The sequence below is a fragment of the Macaca fascicularis genome, chromosome 10 (genome assembly GCF_037993035.2).
Source record: "Macaca fascicularis isolate 582-1 chromosome 10, T2T-MFA8v1.1".
Taxonomy (NCBI): Eukaryota; Metazoa; Chordata; class Mammalia; order Primates; family Cercopithecidae; genus Macaca; species Macaca fascicularis.
Window position 1 is genome coordinate 15187203 of NC_088384.1, and position 20053 is coordinate 15207255.

Here is a 20053-nt window from a genome sequence, read left to right on the forward strand (position 1 = left end):
TGACCCAAATAAACTCCCTGCTTAAATTAAGCTCGCCTCAGTTTTTGTTTTCCTTTAGGTGGACACAGACGAGGGCCATTTAAGGATGACCCCTAAACCACGGGTGAGTTCTTTTACATATAAAGGGCACCATGCCTTTGAAGAGCTTAGCTTTACTTATTAAATGAAGAAACAGAACCTGTCAACATCTGTAGGAAGTGGACGGCGCCAGTTATAAACAGGAGGCCAAGCAAAGTGACTCACGCCTGTAATCCCAGCACTTTGGGAAGCTGAAGCGGGCGGATCACTTGAGCTCAGGAGTTCCAGACCAGCCTGGCCAACATGGCGAAACTCTATCTCTATTAAAAATACAAAAATTAGCCCGGCGTGATGGCGCGCGCCTGTAATCCCAGCTACCTGGGAGGCTGAGGCAGGAGAATCGTTTGAACCCGGGAGTTGGATGTTGCAGTGAGCCGAGATCGCGCCACTGCAACTCCAGCCTGGGAGACAGAGCGAGACTCTGTCATTAACCAATAAATAAATATAATTAAAATCAAGCAACAGTAGTTGACAAAATCAAAAACCACGGGGACCTCTCAACTGCCTTTTCTCCCTTAAGCACCCTTCATTGCTACCCCGGCGCCATCACCTCCTCTTCCGGTCCCTCCTCTAGGGCCCGCCCACCCCTTCCGGTTCCGCCCCGCGCCAGCCTTCGTCTCGACCAGGGCCTGCCCGCCTCTTCCAATCCCTCCCCCGACGGCCTGCCCATTGCTTCCGGTCCCTAGCTGAGGCCCCGCCCTTTCAGTTGTGCCTCCTCCCGCCATTCCCATTGGCGGAAAATCCCAGACGCTCCTCAAATTAGAGAGGGACAGGTCGGGGGCTGTGGCTCACGCCGGTAATCCCAACACTTTGGGAGGCCGAGGCGGGCGGATCACGAAGTCAAGAGATGGAGACCATCCTGGCCAATATGGTGAAACCCCGCCTCTACTAAAAATACAAAAATTAGCTGTGCGTGGTGGCGTGCGCCTCTAGTCCCGGCTACTCGGGAGGCCGAGGCAGGAGAATCGCTTGAACTCGGGAGGCGGAGGTTGCAGTGAGCCGAGATCGCGCCACTGCACCCTAGCCTGGCGACAGAGCGAGACTCCGTCTCAAAAAAAAATATTCGAGAGGGATGGTGTTCCGCCTGCCTGTCCCCGGAAGTGACGTTAATGTCCGCCTCCCTGAGGAAGTGACGACAGAAGTGCCCTTGACAGGCAGGGAGGGCTAAGCTGTGCATCCCTCCGCTCGCGTTGCAGGGAGGTAGGAGCTCAGTGGGGCTGGCTTGAGGTGGTGTGATAGGCATGCCGCGAGCGCGTTCCTGCGCAGGCTGGCGGCCGGACGGGTGGGGGGGACCTAGCTCGCCGGAGAGCCGGGGTCCCTGGTGGCGTCCGATTTTTCCCAGTTCCCTCCATTCATGTCCCTTCTTTATTAGTTCCCTCCAGTACATGTCTCTTCGTTTTTGGTTCCTACCATACTCTTAGATCCTCCTTCAATTGTTGCGTTTCATCTTTTCAGACGACCCTGGGTTCCAGTGTTGGCTGTCAGTAGTAGGGTTACTTTGGGCATGTCATTAACTTACTTGAGCCTCGGATGCCTTTCCTTATTTGCAATGTGGGCAGTACAATAGCAACTTCCTCAAAGTTGCTGTAGGAAGATCAAGAATATGTGTAAGGTACTTGGTCCTTACATAAATTATTAAATGTTGGTTTCTCCCTCCCGTTCTTCTGTTATAATCTAAATCCCGATTTCTTTTTGGTTGTGAAGCCAGTTTTCCTGTCCTTCTGGTTTGCCTAGCTGTTCCTTTCCTTTGTTTCTCAGCTTCCTCACTTCTACGCTACAAATCTTACATATTATTTCCTTGCATTTTGCTTCCCACTCTGCCTCTTCTTGAGCCCCGACTAATCCCCAAATCTCTTTATTTTTCTAGTGTGTCAGCTTCCTTTTGTGTGCCCCAATTCTTCTGCCTCTTCCCTCACAGATGGCTCAGCGACTTCTCCTAAGGAGGTTCCTGGCCTCCATCATCTCCAGGAATCCTTCTCAGGGTCGGTGGCCACCCCTCACTTCCAGAGCCCTGCAGACCCCACAATGCAGTCCTGGTGGCCTGACTGTAACACTCAACCCAGCCCGGACAATATACACCACCAGGATCTCCTTGACGACCTTTAATATCCAGGATGGACCTGACTTTCAAGACCGAGTGGTCAACAGTGAGACGCCAGTGGTTGTGGATTTCCACGCACAGTGAGTATTGGGGGTCCACGGAAGACTAGGGTCCTACTTGTTCAAGTATTTGTTGAATGCCTGCTATGTCCCAGGACCATGTTCTATGCTGCTCATATGTAGACTCAGTATACAGACTGGTCAGGCCTAGTCCCTGCCCTCAAGGGGAGTACAGTCTAGTAGAAGACAGATGAGTGAACAGTCTGCAAGCTGACTGCAGTTAGTGCTGGGAAACACATGTTCTGTTTCTTAATGTCCAGAAAGCTCAGCGTCATCTTCAACATGGACCAGAGTTGGAAAAATATGACTGTCACCTTGCTTTTGGTGTATATCAGTTCCTGGCCCTGCAGATGAGTTTATTTTAATACCTTGCCGTGAAAACTGCAAGAAGGGCTGGCAAAAAGTTATCAGTGTCGGCCGGGCACAGTGGCTCACACCTGTAGTGAGAGGCCGAGGCACACCTTTGAGAGGCTGAGGCAGGCAGATCACCTGAGGTCAGGAGTTTGAGACCAGCCTGGCCAACATGGTGAAACACCATCTCTACATCCAGGTGTGGTGGTGCTCACCTGTAATCCCAGCTACTCAGGAGGCTGAGGCAGGAAAATCACTTGAACCTAGGAGGCGGAGGTTGCAGTGAGCCAAGATCATGCCATTGCACTCCAGCCTGGGCAAAAAGAGCGAAACTCCATCTCAAAAAAAAAAAAAGTTAGTGTCATTACCATGGTGTCCAAGCATACAGGGCATAGGAAGGAGTGTCCTTTCAGTGCTGTCTTGAGTTTGCTTTAGAGATATTTAAGTCCCTCTGGCTTTCTGATTTTTAGCCTGGCCTTTTTTGTTTCTAGACCTTTGGGGCCTGGCTAGAGACCCAGCTACACAAAAACTGGACAAAGCCCTCTGAATGTGGCATCCTGGGAGAAACCAGTGTAGCAGAAGTTAAAAATTCAGGGGCCTTCAGGTCGGGCACAGTGGCTCACACCTGTAATCCCAGCACTTTCAGGGGCCGAGGCGGGTGGATTACCTGAAGTCAGGAGTTCGAGACCTGCCTGGCCAACGTGGTGAAACCCCCGTCTCTATTAAAAATACAAAAATTAGGTGGGCCTGGTGGCGGCCACCTGTAATCCCAGCTACCCAAGAGGCTGAGGCAGGAGAATCACTTGAACCTGGGAGGTGGAGGTTGCAGTGAGCTGAGATTGCGCCATTGCACTCTAGCCTGGGTGACAGAGGGAAACTCCATCTCAAAAAAAAAAAGAAAGAAAAAGAAATTGAAGGGCCTTCTGGTCAGTCTCTGACAGATTGTTCTGCCATCTTTCCAGTTGTTTCTCTGACTTACCCTGTGGCCTTGGGCAGGCCGCTTGATCTCTTTGTGCTCCCTTCTTCACTTGTAATAGGAGATAAGGTCTTGCATGCTGGGTTTTTAGGTGTTATGAGTTGTTTTTGTTTTTCTTCTTTTAGAGACAAGGTCTCACTCCGTCACCCAGGCTAGAATGTAGAGTGCAATGGTGTGATCACGACTCACTGCAGTTTCTACCTCCTGATCTCAAGCAGTCCTCCCACCTTGGCCTCCCAAAGTGCTGGGATTACAGGCGTGAACCACTGCACCAGGCCTGAGGGTTTTTTTTTCTTTTTTTTGTTTTTGAGACAGAGTCTCATTCTGTCACCCAGGCTGGACTGCAGTGGCTTGATCAGCTCACTGCAACCTCCGCCTCCCAAGTTAAGACGATTCTCCTGCCTCAGCTTCCCAAGTAACTGGGACTGCTGGTGCCTGCCACCACATCCAGATAATTTTTTTGTGTTTTTGGGAGAGACGGGTTTTCGTCATATTGGCCAGGGGTCTCTTGAACTCTGACTGCAGGTGACCCCCACCCCCCACCACCTCGGCCTCCCAAAGTGCTGGGATTACTGGTGTGAGCCATTACTCCTGGCCTATTTTCAGCATTTAAAATCCTCAGGCCTGACCAGGCACGGTGGCTCAAGCCTGTAATCCCAGCACTTTGGGAGGTCAAGACAGGTGGATCACGAGGTCAGGAGATCGAGACCATCTTGGCTAACACGGTGAAACCCCGTCTCTACTAAAAATACAAAAAAACTAGCCAGGCGAGGTTGGCGGGGGCCTGTAGTCCCAGCTACTTGGGAGGCTGAGGCAGGAGAATGGCGTAAACCCGGGAGGCGGAGCTTGCAGTGAGCCGAGATCCGGCCACTGCACTCCAGCCTGGGCGACAGAGCGAGACTCTGTCTCAAAAAAAATAAATAAATAAAAAATAAAAATAAATAAAACCCTCAGGCCTGACTGGATGTAGTATGTACCACCACACCTACTGCTCAGGAGGCTGAGGCAGGAGAATTACTTGAACCCAGGAGGCAGAGCTTGCAGTGAACCAAGATCGTGCCATTGCACTCCAGCCTGGGCAAAAGAGTGAGACTCCATCTCAAAAATAGATAAATAAGTGCTGAGAATAAAATAGGAGTTGTCAGCCAGGGGTTTGTGAAGGGTGGAACTGTTTTGTCCTGCTGGTGTAGTGAGCATTCCAGAGAGGGCTTCCGAAATGCACGATAAATGGGGTAGTGCCTCATTTTGTTTGGTAAGGAAGTGGGGTGTGAGTTGTTCATTCTTTGCCAGGCACTGTCCTTGGTGCCACATACATAGAGATGACAGCACCAGGCCTGTCCTGGATGAGCTTCCCCAGCAAGAGGGGAACCTGTGATCAGGGCAGTGATAGTGGTCAACTCAGGGGCTGTGGGATCACAGAGTAGCCTGTGGGTGAAAGAAAACACTTTCTTTTTTTTTTTGAGACAGAATCTCTGTCGTCCAGGCTGGAGTGCAGTGGCATGATCTCTCAGCTCACTTCAACCTCCGCCTCCCAGGTTCAAGCGATTCTCCTGCCTCAGCCTTCCTAGTAGCTGGGATTACAGGTGCCCACCACCACTCCTGACTAATTTTTGTATTTTTAGTAGAGACAAGGTTTTACAATGTTGTTGGCCAGGCTGGTCTCGAACTCCTGACCTCAGGTGATCCGCCTGCCTCGGCCTCCCAAAGTGCTGGAATTATAAGCGTGGGTCACCGCACCCGGCTAAAGAAAACACTTTCAACACAGCTTTGGGTTATGATCGATCCCGGCTGTGCTTCTCTAATCTTGCACTGGTTTCTTAACTCGTATGGGCTTCAGTTTCTTTGGAAGGTGCGTTCTCTTTGCAGAGTTGAGGGATGTGTTTGGTAAGAGCAGAAAAAGTGCTTGTCCAGGGACTGGCGCGTTGTAGACACTCCTGGCCATTGGTTCCCCTCCTTTTAGTTCTGAGTCCACATGGTGTTTGCAATAACCCCGCAGCTTCCAACGCATGTTTACCCACATTGCCTTAGTTGATCTCTCCTAATAGCTTTGAGAGCCATAATCTCTCTTTTTCAGATGAAGAAACTAGGACCCCAGAATAATCGGCTGGTTGGTGAGGAGCCTCTGTTTGAACCTTTTAACTTCCAATCCCATATTCTTTTTTTTTTTTTGGGACGGAGTCTCGCTCTGTCGCCCAGGCTGGAGTGCAGTGGCCGGATCTCAGCTCACTGCAAGCTCTGCCTCCTGGGTTTACACCATTCTCCTGCCTCAGCCTCCCGAGTAGCTGGGACTACATTAGCTGGGACTGCAGGCGCCCACCACCTCGCTCGGCTAGTTTTTTGTATTTTTTAGTAGAGACGGGGTTTCACCATGTTAGCCAGGATGGTCTCGATCTCCTGACCTCGTGATCCACCCGCGTCGGCCTCCCAAAGTGCTGGGATTACAGGCTTGAGCCACTGTGCCCGGCCCCAATCCCATATTCTTTTATATGACAGTATATTTATCTGAAATATACTGAAATAAGTCACTTTTATTCTAAGAGTCTTCTGATGAGGCCTGTGTTTTAGAAGTCTGGGATCTGTGAAGATTTCCCACGTGCAGAATCTCCTGGCATTACCATTTGGTGTGTTAATTTTTTTTTTTTTTTTTTTTTTGAGACGGTGTCTTGCTCTGTCGCCCAGGCTAGAGTGCAGTGGCGTGATCTTGGCTCACTGCAAGCTCCGCCTCCCGGGTTCACGTCATTCTCCTGCCTCAGCCTCCCGAGTAGCTGGGACTACAGGTGCCCGCCACCGCGCCCGGCTCGTTTTTTGTATTTTTAGTAGAGACGGGGTTTCACCATGTCGGCCAGGATGGTCTCGATCTCCTGACCACATGATCCACCCGCCTGGACCTCCCAAAGTGCTGGGATTACAGGCGTGAGCCACTGTGCCCGGCCTGTTATTTTTTAAACGTGGTAGACAGAGATAATAAGGGCAAAAGATTCCTTGGAAAGATGCAGGTCTGGGAAGCCAGTAGGGGATGCTGAGCGGTCTTTTGACTGACTGGATGCTTCCTTTCTCGCCTTTTGAGGTGGTGTGGGCCCTGCAAGATCCTGGGGCCGAGGTTAGAGAAGATGGTGGCCAAGCAGCACGGGAAGGTGGTGATGGCCAAGGTGGATATTGATGACCACACAGACCTCGCCATTGAGTATGAGGTATGGATTGACAGGGGGTTGCCACAGGGCAACCAATGTAGGGGGTGTTGGGCCCAGGGGTAGCTGGTGTAGGAGATATCTTGGGGAGGACCAGGTAGCCAGTAAGCAAGGTGTCTTGGTTTTTCCAGAGCTTTTTTTTTTTTTTTTTTGAGATGGTGTCTCACTGTCACCTGGGCTAGAATGCAATGGTGTGATCTTGGCTCATTGCAGCCTCTGTCTCCCAGGTTCATGCAATTCTCCTGCCTCAACCTCCCGAGTAGCGGGGACTACAGGCGCACACCACCACACCTGGCTAATTTTTTGTATTTTTTATAGAGACAGGGTATCACCACATTGGCCAGACTGGTCTCGAACTCCTGACCTCATGATCCGCACACCCCGGCCTCCCAAAGTGCTGGAATTATAGGCATGAGCCACCGCACCTGGCCTGTTTTTCCAGCGCTTTTAGTAGCTCAGAGCACTTTGCAGAGGTGGCTGTTGATCCTCTGAGCCACCTGTCTCTTCGCCACCTTTAGGAAGTAGATAGTACGACCCGAAAACACCAGGTCATTCTCTTAGTCTCGGACATTGGTACATTCCTTTATTCATCTACCCACATGTTCAATGAGCAGTCATTTGGGAGCTCGATGTGCAAGCATTTGTGATTCTGACACAAATAAGATGAGGTCTTGTCTCCAGGCAACTCCTAGAGAACAGCAGGTAGAAAGATCATCTCCGTATAGGGTGAGGAGTGCTAAAAGAAGAGACGTATAAAGGAAGAAGGGACTGTTTGCTTGTGGGGGAGCTGGAGGGGACAGGAACGCTTCACGTTAGAGAGAACCTCTGAGTTGAGCCATGAAGGATGTCAGAGAAGGAGGAAGGGTTGAGGAAACAGCGTGCACAAAGGCATGGAGTCGCCTCACTTGGTTGGTTGGTTGGTTTGTCCATTTATTCAGCAGATATTTGAGAGTCCCTCGAGTGCCAGGTACTGTTATTTGGTGTTGAGGGTAAGGCAGTGAACAAAACTGACAAAAAGTCTCTGCCTTCAAGGAGTCTACATTCTAGTATTTTAAATCAAGGGTCGACAAACTTTATCTCTAAAGGACCAGTTGGTATTTGAGGCCTTGCAGGGCAGTGGTCTCTGCTACAACCATTCAGCCATGCTCATAGCCGAAAGCAGCCATAGACACTACACAAACAAATGGGCGTACCTGTGTTCCAATAAAACTTTATTTACAAAAGCAAGCAGTAGGCTGTATTGGGGCTGTAAACTATAGTTTGCTGACCCCTGTTTTAGATAATAAGTTCAATGGAGAAAAATACATCAGGAAAAGGGGACGGGAGTACTGAGTATGGGGCAGGGTTTCTTTTTTTTGAGACAGAGTCTTGCTCTCTTGCCCAGGCTGGAGTGCAGTGGTGCGATCTCGGCTCACTGCAAGCTCCGCCTCCTGGGTTCACGCCATTCTCCTGCCTCAGCCTCCTGAGTAGCTGGGACTACAGGCGCCCGCCACCTCGCCCGGCTAGTTTTTTGTATTTTTTAGTAGAGATGGGGTTTCACCGTGTTAGCCAGGATGGTCTCGATCTCCTGACCTGGTGATCCGCCTGTCTCAGCCTCCCAAAGTGCTGGGATTACAGGCTTGAACCACCACGCCCGGCCAGGGTTTCTTTTTTTGAGACAGAGTTTTGCTCTTGTCGCCCAGGCTGGAGTGCAATGGTGCAATCTCAGCTCACTGCAACCTCTGCCTCCTGGGTTCAAGCAATTCTCCTGCCCCAGCCTCCCGAGTAGCTGGGATTACAGGCACATGCCACCACGCCCAGCTAATTTTCTGTATTTTTAGTAGAAACGAGGTTTCACCATGTTAGCCAGGCTGGTCTCAATCTCCTGACTTCAGGTTATCCGCCTGCCTTGGCCTCCCAAAGTTCTGGGATTACAGGCGTGAGCCACCACGCCCGGCGGGTTTCTTTTTTAAACGGTGTGGTAGGGAAGATCTCCCTGAGAAGGTGACCTTTGAGCAAAAACAGGAAGCATGTGGGTCTTTGGAAGAACTATTGAGGCAAAGCAAAAGCCCTGAGGTCTGATGAGCCTGGGTTGCTTACAGGCCAGCAGGGGCCAGGTGCCTGGAGGTGTCTGGAGTGGGGGCATCCTCTGGGGCTTGGAGACCACTGCCTGGAGAAAGGGGAGAGGCCCACTTTGTCTGGGTGGCCAGAGTGAAGGGCCAAGCATGGAGCTGGGGAAAGCAGACTGCAGCCAGATTGGGCGGGTCTCTGGATCGCTGTGCTGAAGGTAGCGCTGTTGCAGAGCCAAGGGCGCCCCTGGCAGCCTCTGGGCCCAATCTGGCTCACAGACACTTTTAGTCTGGCACTCAAAGTATTTTAAAGTAATAGGAACCAGATGCTGATATTTGAAACTCCGATGTCATGTGAAAATCTGGGTTTCTGATTTTCTTGAAATACCTTAACCTGGCCAGAGTGAGCCTTCACCCCTCCCTCCTTCCTCCTCCACGTAACAAGTGAATGAAAGAGAACTCTGTCTTCCTCAGAGTGTACAAGTCCAGGTTTCATCCTCACTAGACGAGCTCAAATGGAGGCACCCATCCCTGAACCCGTGCTCTGTGGCAGGAAATGGGTGGTGGGGGGCGGGGTGAGAACAGACTGGCCACCCCTTGAGCTAGGCAGGGAGTGGGGAGTGACTACCCAAAGGAATATCAGTCTGCGATGACCAGAAGCAGGGGAGATGGCCATTGCAGGTGGCCGCTGGAGCAGGCCGGCCTTGGGAATTAGTAACTGAGGGCTGCTTACAGGGGCTACGGGAGGAGTGAGTCACTTTTTCAGAAAGTTTGGCCACTGACTGCCCAGTGAGGGAGGCATCTGTCTGCCCATTTGGACGCTCCTCGCTTTCCCCTGCCTGGCTATGCCTCGGGTGAGAGCCCGGACTGGGGCTCCTAGGGCCTCCCACAGGTCACGCGTGGGCTTCAGATGTCTCAAGCCTCCTGGCTCTGCCAGACACCACATCATAACTATTCAGCAGACACCACCTGAGGGCCAGCCATGTGCAGGGATTATGGTAACTACTGCAGATGCTAAGAAGCTCATAGGCCCTGCCCCAGTGTCTCGTGGGGTGGCAAGAAGGCTGAGGACCGTCCCCAGGAGGCTGTTGTGGGAGTGGGCACTGAAGGCCTGTGGTAGAGCCTCGCAAGTGAGAGGGAGATGCCTCTCGTGGAATCCTCTCAATCTCTCCCCGCCGCGCCCACCCCTCCACTGCCTGGGGACTGCGCTGTCACACAGAAAGTCCTCAAGGCTGCTGGGCCCACATCGCTCGGTCTCAGCCGTGCTGTTTTGCCAAACCCTGGTCTGACATCACTGCAGGGTTTAGGAAGCTCCAGCCAGGGTTCTTCCTGACCCATACCCTCCCTCCCTCCCTTCCTTTCTTCCTTTCTTCCTTCCTTCCTTCCTCTTTTCTTTCTGAAGAGAGCCTGAGGAACAAGTTTCCTCTGAGAGAACTACAGTGCCCCCCGTGACGGCTTTCTTTAAGGCCTAAAATCCTTCTTTTTTGAGATGGAGTCTCATTCTGTTGCCCAGACTGGAGTACAGTGGCGTGATCCCGGTTCATTGCAACCTCTGCTTCTCGGGTTCAAGCGATTCTCCTATCTCAGCCTCCCAAGTAGCTGGGATTACAGGCCCCCGCCACCACGCCCAGCTACTTTTTGTAGTTTTAATAGAGAGGGGGTTTCACCATGTTGGTCAGGCTGGTCTCGTACTCTTGACATCGGGTGATCAGCCCACCTCAGCGTCCCGAAATGCTAGGATTACGGGCGTGCGCTACCACGCCTGGCCTAATTTTTGTATTTTTAGTAGAGATGGGGTTTCACCATGTTGACCAGGCTGGTTTCAAACTCCTGACCTCAAGTGATTCACCCACCTCAGCCTCCCAGAGTGCTAGGATTACAGGCATGAGCCACCACTCCCGACCTTCAAGTCCTTTTTCAAATGTTGGTTGACCTTGTTGGAAACGGCTTTCGGCCAGGTGCAGTGGCTCACACCTGTAATCCCAGCACTTTAGGAGACCAAGGTGGATGGATCACCTGAGGTCAGGAGTTCAAGACTAGCCTGGCCAACATAGTGAAACCCTGTCTCTATTAAAAATACAAAAATTAGTGCTGTGTGGTGGTGGGCGCCTGTAGTGCCAGCTACTCAGGAGGCTGAGGCAGGAGAATCACTTAAACCCAGCAGGTGGAGGTGGCGGTGAGCTGAGATCATGCCACTGCACTCCATCCTGGGTGACAGAGTGAGACTCCTCGGAAAAAAAAGAAGAAAAACTGCTTTAAATAAATTATATTCAGGGAATTATGTGCTTTTCCCCGAGCTCTCATGACACCCTCCTCCCGCACACACCCTCAGGTAAGTCTCCTTCCTCACACAAATTTCTCCCCTTGAACCACTTTATGCTCTAACTGCCCACCCTAGGACTTCACTGTCTGCCAAGGGAGAGCGAAGGGAAAGTCCCTCAGGGCCTTGGGGTTCAATGCCCCAGCCCCTCTTCCTCACACTCGGCACTGCCCTGGCTTAGCAGGATGCAAGAGTCCCCACTCTTCTGCCTCTGCCTGCCTCTCTCCTAACCATCCCAACCTTGCCAGCTCGTGGGGAAGGCAGGGAGAGAATGGGCCAGGAGTGGACCCTCGGCCTTTGTGCTTTCTTCTTGGGCTTCTGCTTCTCACCTCACACTTAGAGGTGTTATCCTTTTATTTTCTCATCTTCTAGACGATGTGAGTGCCTTTTTTTTTTTTTTTTTTTTTTTTTTTTTTTTTTTGAGGTGGAGTTTTGCTTTTGTTGCCCAGGCTGGAGTGCAATGGCACAATCTAAGCTCACCACAACCTCCACCTCCCGGGTTCAAGCGATTCTCCTGCCTCAGCCTCCCGAGTAGCTGGGATTACAGGCACACGCCACCACGCCTGGCTAATTTTGTATTTTTCGGTAGAGATAGGGTTTCTCCATGTTGGTCAGGCTGGTCTTGAACTCCTGACCTCAGTTGATCTACCCACCTCCGCCTTTCAAAGTCCTGGGATTATAGGCATGTGAGCTACCGCGCCCAGCCCTGCATTTCTTTTTTGTTTGTTTCATTTGAAAAAAAAAAAAAATTAGAAAAGATGGGGGTCTCCCTATGTTGTCGAGTCTGGTCTTGAACTCCTGGGCTCAAGCAATTTTCCCACCTCAGCCTCCCAAAGTACTGGTATTACACATGTGAGCCACTGTGCCGGCCACCAAGGCTGCATTTTTGTGTGTGTGTGTGTTTTTTTTTGAGATGAAGCCTTGCTCTGTTGCCCAGACTGGAGTGCAGTGACACAGTCTCGGCTCACTGCAACCTCTGCCTTCGGGGTTCAAGCTATTCTCTTGCCTCAGCCTCCCAAGTAGCTGGGACTATAGGTACCCACCACCACGCCCAGCTAATTTTTTTGTAGTAGAGACGGGGTTTCCCCATGTTGGCCAGGCTGGTCTCAAATCCCTGACCTCGTGATCCGCCCGCTTCAGCCTCCCAAAGTGCTGGGATTACAGGCGTGAGCCACCGCGCCCGGCCACCAAGACTGCATTTCTTTTTTTTTTTTTTTTTTTTTTTTTTTTAGACGGAGTCTCACTCTGTCACCCAGGCTGGAGTGCAGTGGCGCGATCTCGGCTCACTGCAAGCTCCGCCTCCCGGGTTCACGCCATTCTCCCGCCTCAGCCTCCGAGTAGCTGGGACTACAGGCGCCCGCCACCGCGCCCGGCTAGTTTTTTTTTTTTTGCATTTTTAGTAGAGACAGGGTTTCACCATGTTAGCCAGGATGGTCTCGATCTCCTGACCTCGTGATCCACCCGCCTCGGCCTCCCAAAGTGCTGGGATTACAGGCTTGAGCCACCGCGCCCGGCCTAAGACTGCATTTCTAACAAGCTCCCAGGTGATGCCAAGGCTGGGCGTCCTGAGCCAACATGGAGAGAAGCCAGTGTTCTGAAGGCCCCAGACTGACTTTCTACTTCTGAAGGCCCCGGACTGACTCTGTGGGGAGGAACTGCTCTTTGAAAGCCTGTGTCTCAGCTGCCGCTCTCAGCACAGACTGCGTGCCAAAAGGAAAGTTCATGGACAAATGTATAATGGCCTGTGTCCACCATTCCAGCGCCATACAGAACCGTTCCACCGCCCTCGGTTCCCCTGTTTTCCAGCAGTTCACCTCTCCTTCCCGCCCCTCCCCACCTTAACCCCCCGGCAGTCACTGATCTCGTTTTTTGTCGTTGTTCTTTCTGAAGATTTTATGTTTTTAGGGCAGTTTTAGGTTCATAGCAAAATGGAGAGGAAGGGGAAGGTACAGAGACTTCCCATAAGCCCCCTGTCCTCCCGCGTGCCCAGCCTCACCACTACCAACAGCCCATACCAGGGTGATCCATTTGTCACAACTGATGAACCTACACGGACATCATTATCCCCCAAAGCCAAAAGTTTACATCGGGGATCACTCTTGGTGTTGTGCCTTCTGTGGGTTTGGACAAATGTGTCATAGCCAGTGTTCACCATTCTAGCATCATCCAGAGTCATTTCACTGCCTCTGTGTCCTCTGCTCTGCCTGTTCATCTCTCCTTCCTCCTCCCTCCAGCCCTGGCGACCCTTGATCTTTTCACTGTCTCCCTAATTTCGCCAGAATGTCATGTAGTTGGATTTGAATTTTTCAATAATTGTTTTTCCAAGAACCCTCTCATATCTAAAAGCTTTGACAAAACACTTGGCGTTTTGCATTTGAAGCATGAAATCCTTTAATGCGTCCCCACATGTTCTTCCCCGTGCTGGGACTCAGTAGATGTCTGTCTCTTTGCTGCTGGGCAGAAGCACAATGGAGTTTGATGCCCTGGACTGCAAAGTCAAACAGATCTTGTTTCAGATCCCAGCTTTTTTTTTTTTTTTTTTTTTAGTAGAAGGAGTCTTGCTCTTTCACCCAGGCTGGAGTGACGCAGTCTCGGCTCACTGCGACCTCTGCCTCCCATGTTCAAGCAATTCTCCTGCCTCAGCCTCCCAAAGTGCTAGGATTACAGGCATATGGCACCACGTCCGGCTAATTTTTGTATTTTTAGTAGAAATGGGCTTTCACCATGTTGGCCAGGCTGGTCCCAGACTCCTAACCTCAGGTGATCCACCCGCCTCGTCCTTCCAAAGTGCTAGGATTACAGGCATGAGCCATCACGCCCGGCCTTGTTTGTTTTGAGACAGAGTCTCACTGCAGTGAGTGCAATGGCGTGATCTCAGCTCACTGCAGCCTCCACCTCCTGGGTTCAAGCCATTCTCCTGCCTCAGCCTCCTGAATAGCTGGGACAACAGGTGCCTGTCACCACGCCCCACTAATTTTTGTGTTTTTGGTAGAGATGGGGTTTCACCATGTTGGCCAGGCTTGTCTCGAACTCCTGACCTCAGATAATCCGCCTTCCTTGGCCTCCCAAAGTGCTGGGATTACAGGCAGGAGCCGCCGCGCCCAGCCTACACCGCGTCATTTTGGAACAGTTGCTCACCCTTTGAGCCTCAGCATTCTCATCATTAAAATGACCCTACCCACAGCCAGGAGAGTGTGAGATAGTGTATACAGGTGTTTATATCATTCCTGACACGAAAAAGCACCCAGCATATGACAGTGATCTTTTCCTTTTAACTCTGCAATGAGCCGAGGAGGAGGTTGCAGCGTTCCGCAGCACCTAGCACTGTGCCTTTCCCTTGGTAGGCCCTTAGCTGAGTTAACAGATGGATGCCATCGGGGTGAGACAGGAGAAGACATGCCAGGACATGGAGCTCGGTGGTGGTGCAGGCGGGCTGAGGGTTAGCGGAAAGAGACTGCACACGTACACACTCCCCAACTCCTGCCCTGAGTTCAGAGGGTCTTTATCCAAGGATAGGAGGTTCCAAATGGCTTCATGGAACACGACAGGCAGCACATCTTAGCGTGTCTTTTCCTCAGCCCCTCAGTTGGCTCAGTCACTGCCTTTTTCACACTCAGAACATTCCAGAAGAATGTACCAAGGCCCTGTGCGCTTCCACGGAAGGCAGTGTTTACAGGCACTGGCCCCGCCTGATGTGTGAGCCAAACACAGGAGCAGCAGGGCCTCAGCCGCCTCCTTGGGGTCGAGGGAAGTCCCATTCCAGCTCAGGTTTCCTGTGAGCTCTAGTGGGGGGTTTATGTGTGTGTGTTTCAGCTCAACTTCAAAAAAATCCCCTTGATCAGTAATGACCAGACCTCCATTCACAGCACATCTGCTGTCTACCTGACACCAGCAGGGTCTGTGCGTGTTGAAGCATGTGTGGAGGTTTACATGAGTGAGATCATTATGGCCTTCATCTGGAGTTCCCTTTTTTTTTTTTTTAATTTTTTTATGGAGATGAGGTCTTGCCATGAATTCCTGACCTCAAGCTGTCCTCCTGCCTTGGCCTCCCAAAGTGTTTGGGATTACAGGTGTGAGCCACTGTGCTTGTCCCTATCTGGAGTTCTTAAGGAACACTAAGTCCACTCTCTGAGCCTCTTCAGTGAACTTAGAGTCCTGCCATGAAAAAGGTTAGGCCATTTCTTATACAGTGGCATAAAGCGTTTATTTTAATTAAAGGAATAGGACCGTGTGCAGGTGGGAGCCGGCCGCTGAGCTCTGTGCTTCTGCCAAGAGGCTCTGGCTTTGAGGCGCTCCAGCTGCCTTTGCAGACCACTAGAGGGCACCAAAGAATGCCTGGGAAGGCCCTAGTGGCTTCAGGCGCTCCCTGGAGCCTCCTGGAGCAAACTTTTTCGGGCCCTGCTCTGCCTGGAGACAGGGTTTGCCACCCACATCAGCCTAGGGACAGATTTGAAGGGGCCTGAGGCACTAAGAAGGACAAGGACTGTGTCCTCTGACCTGCTGTGTTTGTCCCCAAAGTGCCCATGAGGAGTGGGGTGCGGGGCGTGCCACGTAGTTAGTGGGTGAGGGTGGGATGGTCTGGCCTGCATGCCTTTCCTAACTACCATGTGCACGGGTTTTGAACATTCTAAATCTTACTGACTTCCAAGATGGTCTGCGGCAGGGCAGCACTGGGATATGTGAAGACCTGGTACGTTTGTGTGAATCTCTGCTCTTACTTTGTAGTGAACTTGTGTGTAAGAAAAGTCTGTGTTTATCTTGTTCTGTTTATTTTTATTTATTTATTTTGTTTTGGGGGCAGGGACAGAGTCTTGCTCTGTCGCCCAGGCCTGGAGTGCAATGGCACAATCTCAGCTCAGTGCAACCTCCGCCTCCCGGGTTCAAGCGATTCTCCTGCCTCAGCCTCCCGAGTAGCTGGGACTATAGGCATGCGCCACCAGGCCTGGCTAATTTTTGTATTTTAGTAGAGATGGAGTTTCACCATGTTGGTCAGGCTGGTCTCGAACTCCTGACCTCAAGTGATCTGCCCGCTTCGGCTTCCCAAAGTACTAGGATTACAGGTGTGAGCCACAGCGCCCGGCCTATCTTGTTCTGTTTAAATGGTTTTCTCAAATGCCCACGAATGCCAGGCAGGGATCCCAGGCAGCAGAGACCTCACGATGCCAGTCTGGTGGGCCACAGCCTCATCTGCATTCCATGTAACCTATGCAGGTCCCTGAGGGAACTGAGTAAATGCTTCACAGACCAAGAATGTTGCCGTTGCCATCTGCCTGCAACCCGCCAATAAGCGTGAGGTCGTGTATGGCCAAGCCTCTCCTCCCACGCTATCCAGTAGAAGGCCCTGAGTCTCTGGACCCTGTCACTCATCACGGCAGCAAGCTAACATGCTCTCGTGTGGCCTGTGTTGGACTTTTCCTTGTGCCCTCTGCAGCCACCGTTTTTTGAATGCCCACTGTATGCCAGGCACAATGCCAGGTTCTTACGCTTATTTGCCGGGTTGCTGTGCTGAGCCTTTACTCACATTATTTCATTCAGCTTTCATGCCCTCTAATGGAAGTGCCATTAGTATCTCCATCTTGCATCTGAGAACACTGAAGCTTAGTTGCTGAGGGTCATGCCCCAGCTCACCTGGCTGGTAGGAGTCGGATTGGGTCAGCCAGAACCTGAGCTCTGCTTTATTTATTTATTTATTTATTTATGAGACGGAGTCTCACTCTGTCACCCAGGCTGGAGTGCAGTAGTGCAATCTCCACTGACTCCAGCCTCCACCTCCCAGGTTCAAGCGATTCACTTCAGCCTCCCAAGTAGGTGGGATTACAGGCGCCCGCCACCACTAATTTTTGTATTTTTAGTAGATACGGGATTTCACCGTGTTGGCCAGGCTGGTCTCGAACTCCTGACCTCAAATGATCTTCCCGCCTCAGCCTCCCAAAATGCTGAGATTATAGGTGTGAGGCACCGCGCCCACCCTGAGCTCTGCTTTATGCTCAGATCTTTCTTCTTCTTTTTTTTTTTTTTTTTGAGGCAGGGTCTCACTCTGTCACCCAGGCTGGAGTGCAGTGGCAGCATCACAGTTCACTGCAGCCTCAGTCTCCCAGGCTCAAGCGATCCTCCTGCCTCAGCCTCCCAAGTACGTGAGGACAGGCATGCACCACCATGCCTGGCTAATTTTGGGGGGGGAGTTTAGTAAACACAAGGTCTCACTATATTGCCCAAGCTAGTCTGGAACTGTTGAACTCAAGCAATCCTCCAGCCTCAGTCTCCCAGAGGGCTGGGATTATAGATGTAAGCCACTGTGCCCAGCCTATACTTGTTGAATCTTTAATGTTCATCCCAAACCCTAAAGGTAGACATTACCCCCATTTTATGGAAAAGGACACTGAGGCTCAGAAAGGTGCTGTGACCTGGCCAAGGCCCCCTTGCAAGTGAGTGCAAAGCCAGGACTCGAACTGTCCCCCAGCTTCTGTCTCCCCCCGGGCCAGGCTTCCCCCGAGCTCCTCCCTGCCCCCAGCCCTGGCCTGCAGCTGCATGGGCTATTTTCATCTCTCCTGTCATTCCAGCAAAACCACTGGGCCAGTGAGTCAGTCTTGTGGTTAAGGGAGGAAGGGTACTGCTGGGAGCCCGCAATGGAAGAAGTTTCTTCAACGGGTGGCCACCGGGCCCTGCAGTACCCCTGCACTAAGGGAAGAGCCACGTTCCTCTAGGCCTGCCCATGGCTTTGGGAAATCAGTGCCCTGGATAAGCCACCAGCCTTCCCCACAAAGGCTTGGGAGTGGCAGTTGAGAAGCGTTCACTGCCAATTCACTTGGACCCCCTTGTCCTCCCCACCCAGGTGTCGGCGGTGCCCACTGTACTGGCCATGAAGAATGGGGACGTGGTGGACAAGTTTGTAGGCATCAAGGATGAGGATCAGTTGGAGGCCTTCCTGAAGAAGCTGATTGGCTGACAAGCAGGGGCGAGTCCTGGTTCCCTTGCCCGCATGGGACCCCAGTAGAACTCAGCCCTTCCACGCCAGCCCTTCCTGCTGCCTCCCTCCTGTCTGGCCTCTGGGGCCTGTGCTTAGAGCCCGGGCTCCAGCCCTGAGTGCTTCTGAGCTGGTGGACTGCCCAGGGGCCATCAGAGGATGGTGGTGCTGCTGCTGATCTGGGGACCGCCGTCTTCCCTCCCACACGCATTTCATCCCTCCCTCTAGGGCCTGTGGCAGTTCTCCCAGGATGCGTGGAGAGAGCCTGGGCCAGCCCACAGCGTTCCTGGTCAGGCAGCCACACCTTGGTCCTCATCTCTGGTCCCTTCCGATCTGAAGCCTCGTACCTGGCTCATCTCCACCTGCATTTCTCTTTCCTGCTGCTGTTTTGGAAAAAGAAAAAGAAAAAAGAAGCCCAAATTAGTGAGAATAATATCTAATTCTCTCATTTTTTGCAGGTCTGTGATAAAGAACTTAGTCATCCCTTCCACCTCCTACTGTGAAGAGCAACCCTGGGTCCCACACTGAAATCCCCTCTAGTCACCCATCCTCACCCCCCAGGGAGCCCCCTCCCACCTCACCTCCCAGGCAGTGGGGCAGAAAATGATTAATGGGCTGGGGAGCCCTGGAGAACCTTGACTCTGGAAGTCTCGAGGCACCTCCTTCGCTCCTTAGCTGGCCCATTGGTTTTCTGAGCCGGGGGCTGAACTGTGAACAAGTCAGACCAATAAAGCAAGGGTCTGCACCGTCTGCCATGTTGCATCTGTGTGGGCTCAGAGCACCTGTGACCCTTTCCCAGGGGGCTTGTCCACTGTCCCTGCATCCTCGCCTAACTCCACAGCACTCTCTCCAACCAGCCCCTCCTGTTCACTATCATGCTTGTCAGCTGTGGCTGCTATTCTGAGGATGCCACGTGCCAGTCCTCGTGCCCTTCTAAGGCAAGAGGCTGTTGTCCCCATTACCCCGATGAAGACACTGAGGCTCATGGGATGCAGAACTGGGGTTTCTATCCAGACGTGGTTGCCTCTGAAACCTGGGCTCCCATAGCTGAACCCTTTGACCCTTCTGAGGCCACCCCCGTCTGACGGGCTCCTGACTGCCCCAGCAAGTGCCTGGCCCTGTGGGGATCAGGCTCTCCTTCCCATGGGTGCCTGCAGGAACTTCTGGGCCTTGGGACCAGACAACCTCTTTTGGCCCCCAGCTCCCCTTGGCCATAGAGGAGTGTGCCAAGGGAGCCAGGCTTGCCAGCCAAGAAAGCCTTCCGTCTGCCTCACTCCTGGGGCCAAGCTGTCATTAGGGCTCGGTTGCCCGGATGAGGCCCCAGCTTCCTGTGAGTCGGGTACTTGGCGGCAGGGGGGTCTGACAGCCTACCCCATGGCCCCAGGGATGCCATGGGGCTCGTATTGCTTGTTCTCAGAGGCTCACCCTGTTCCTGTGAGAACTGCCTGCGTTCTCTAGGGGACCACCCAAGGACTGCCTTGGGAAGGCTGCCGAGACTGAGGGAGGAGAGAGGCCCGTGGCCCCTGAAGGACCCCAGGCACCAGGGACTGTCACAGTCACATGGAGGCAACAAAACCAGCAACTGGTGTCAGTGGAGACAGAAGTTCATGGAGTGAACATCCTCCAAAGGCCAAAAGCCCTGGATAAGATGAGCAGGACCTGTCCAGGCTCAGGAGGCACCTCCCAGGCACCTGGCACTGTTCTGAGGGTTTCAGCTTACCACAGCCCCGCAGGGAGGCGTCGCCCTTCAGGTTCCACCTGAGACCTGCCCCAAGAGGTTGAGGAGCCTTCCCCAGTTCACAAAGCCCCTGAGAAGCTGAACTGGGATTCAAGGCCAGGCAGCCTTCCACACCCACCCCCAGGCACCAACCTCACTACCTCCCTTCATCTGATAGAAGGTGGCGTGTGTGTGATCTTCATCTCACAACAGGCAACAAGGCAGGTGGTGTCGGCTCATTTGACACAGTG

At 52.3% G+C, this 20053-nt stretch overlaps 1 protein-coding gene across 6 annotated transcripts; it reads left to right on the forward strand.

Annotated features, from left to right (window-relative positions):
* The first annotated feature begins 1209 nt into the window (after nt 1–1209).
* On the forward strand, nt 1210–18835 carry TXN2 (thioredoxin 2). Of its 6 annotated transcripts, XM_015457244.3 has the most exons (6): nt 1210–1278; nt 1534–1690; nt 1997–2259; nt 6633–6756; nt 17954–18076; nt 18544–18835. In XM_015457244.3, exons 2-5 carry the CDS (start codon nt 1682–1684, stop codon nt 18065–18067), a joined length of 510 nt encoding a protein of 169 aa, XP_015312730.2. In that variant the 5' UTR covers nt 1210–1278; nt 1534–1681; the 3' UTR covers nt 18068–18076; nt 18544–18835. The 6 variants fall into 6 exon arrangements, with proteins under 6 accessions (XP_015312730.2, XP_005567466.2, XP_045219646.2 ...); XM_005567409.4 differs by having other exon boundaries at nt 17954–18835; XM_045363711.2 differs by lacking the exon at nt 17954–18076.
* Nucleotides 18836–20053: the final 1218 nt, after the last annotated feature.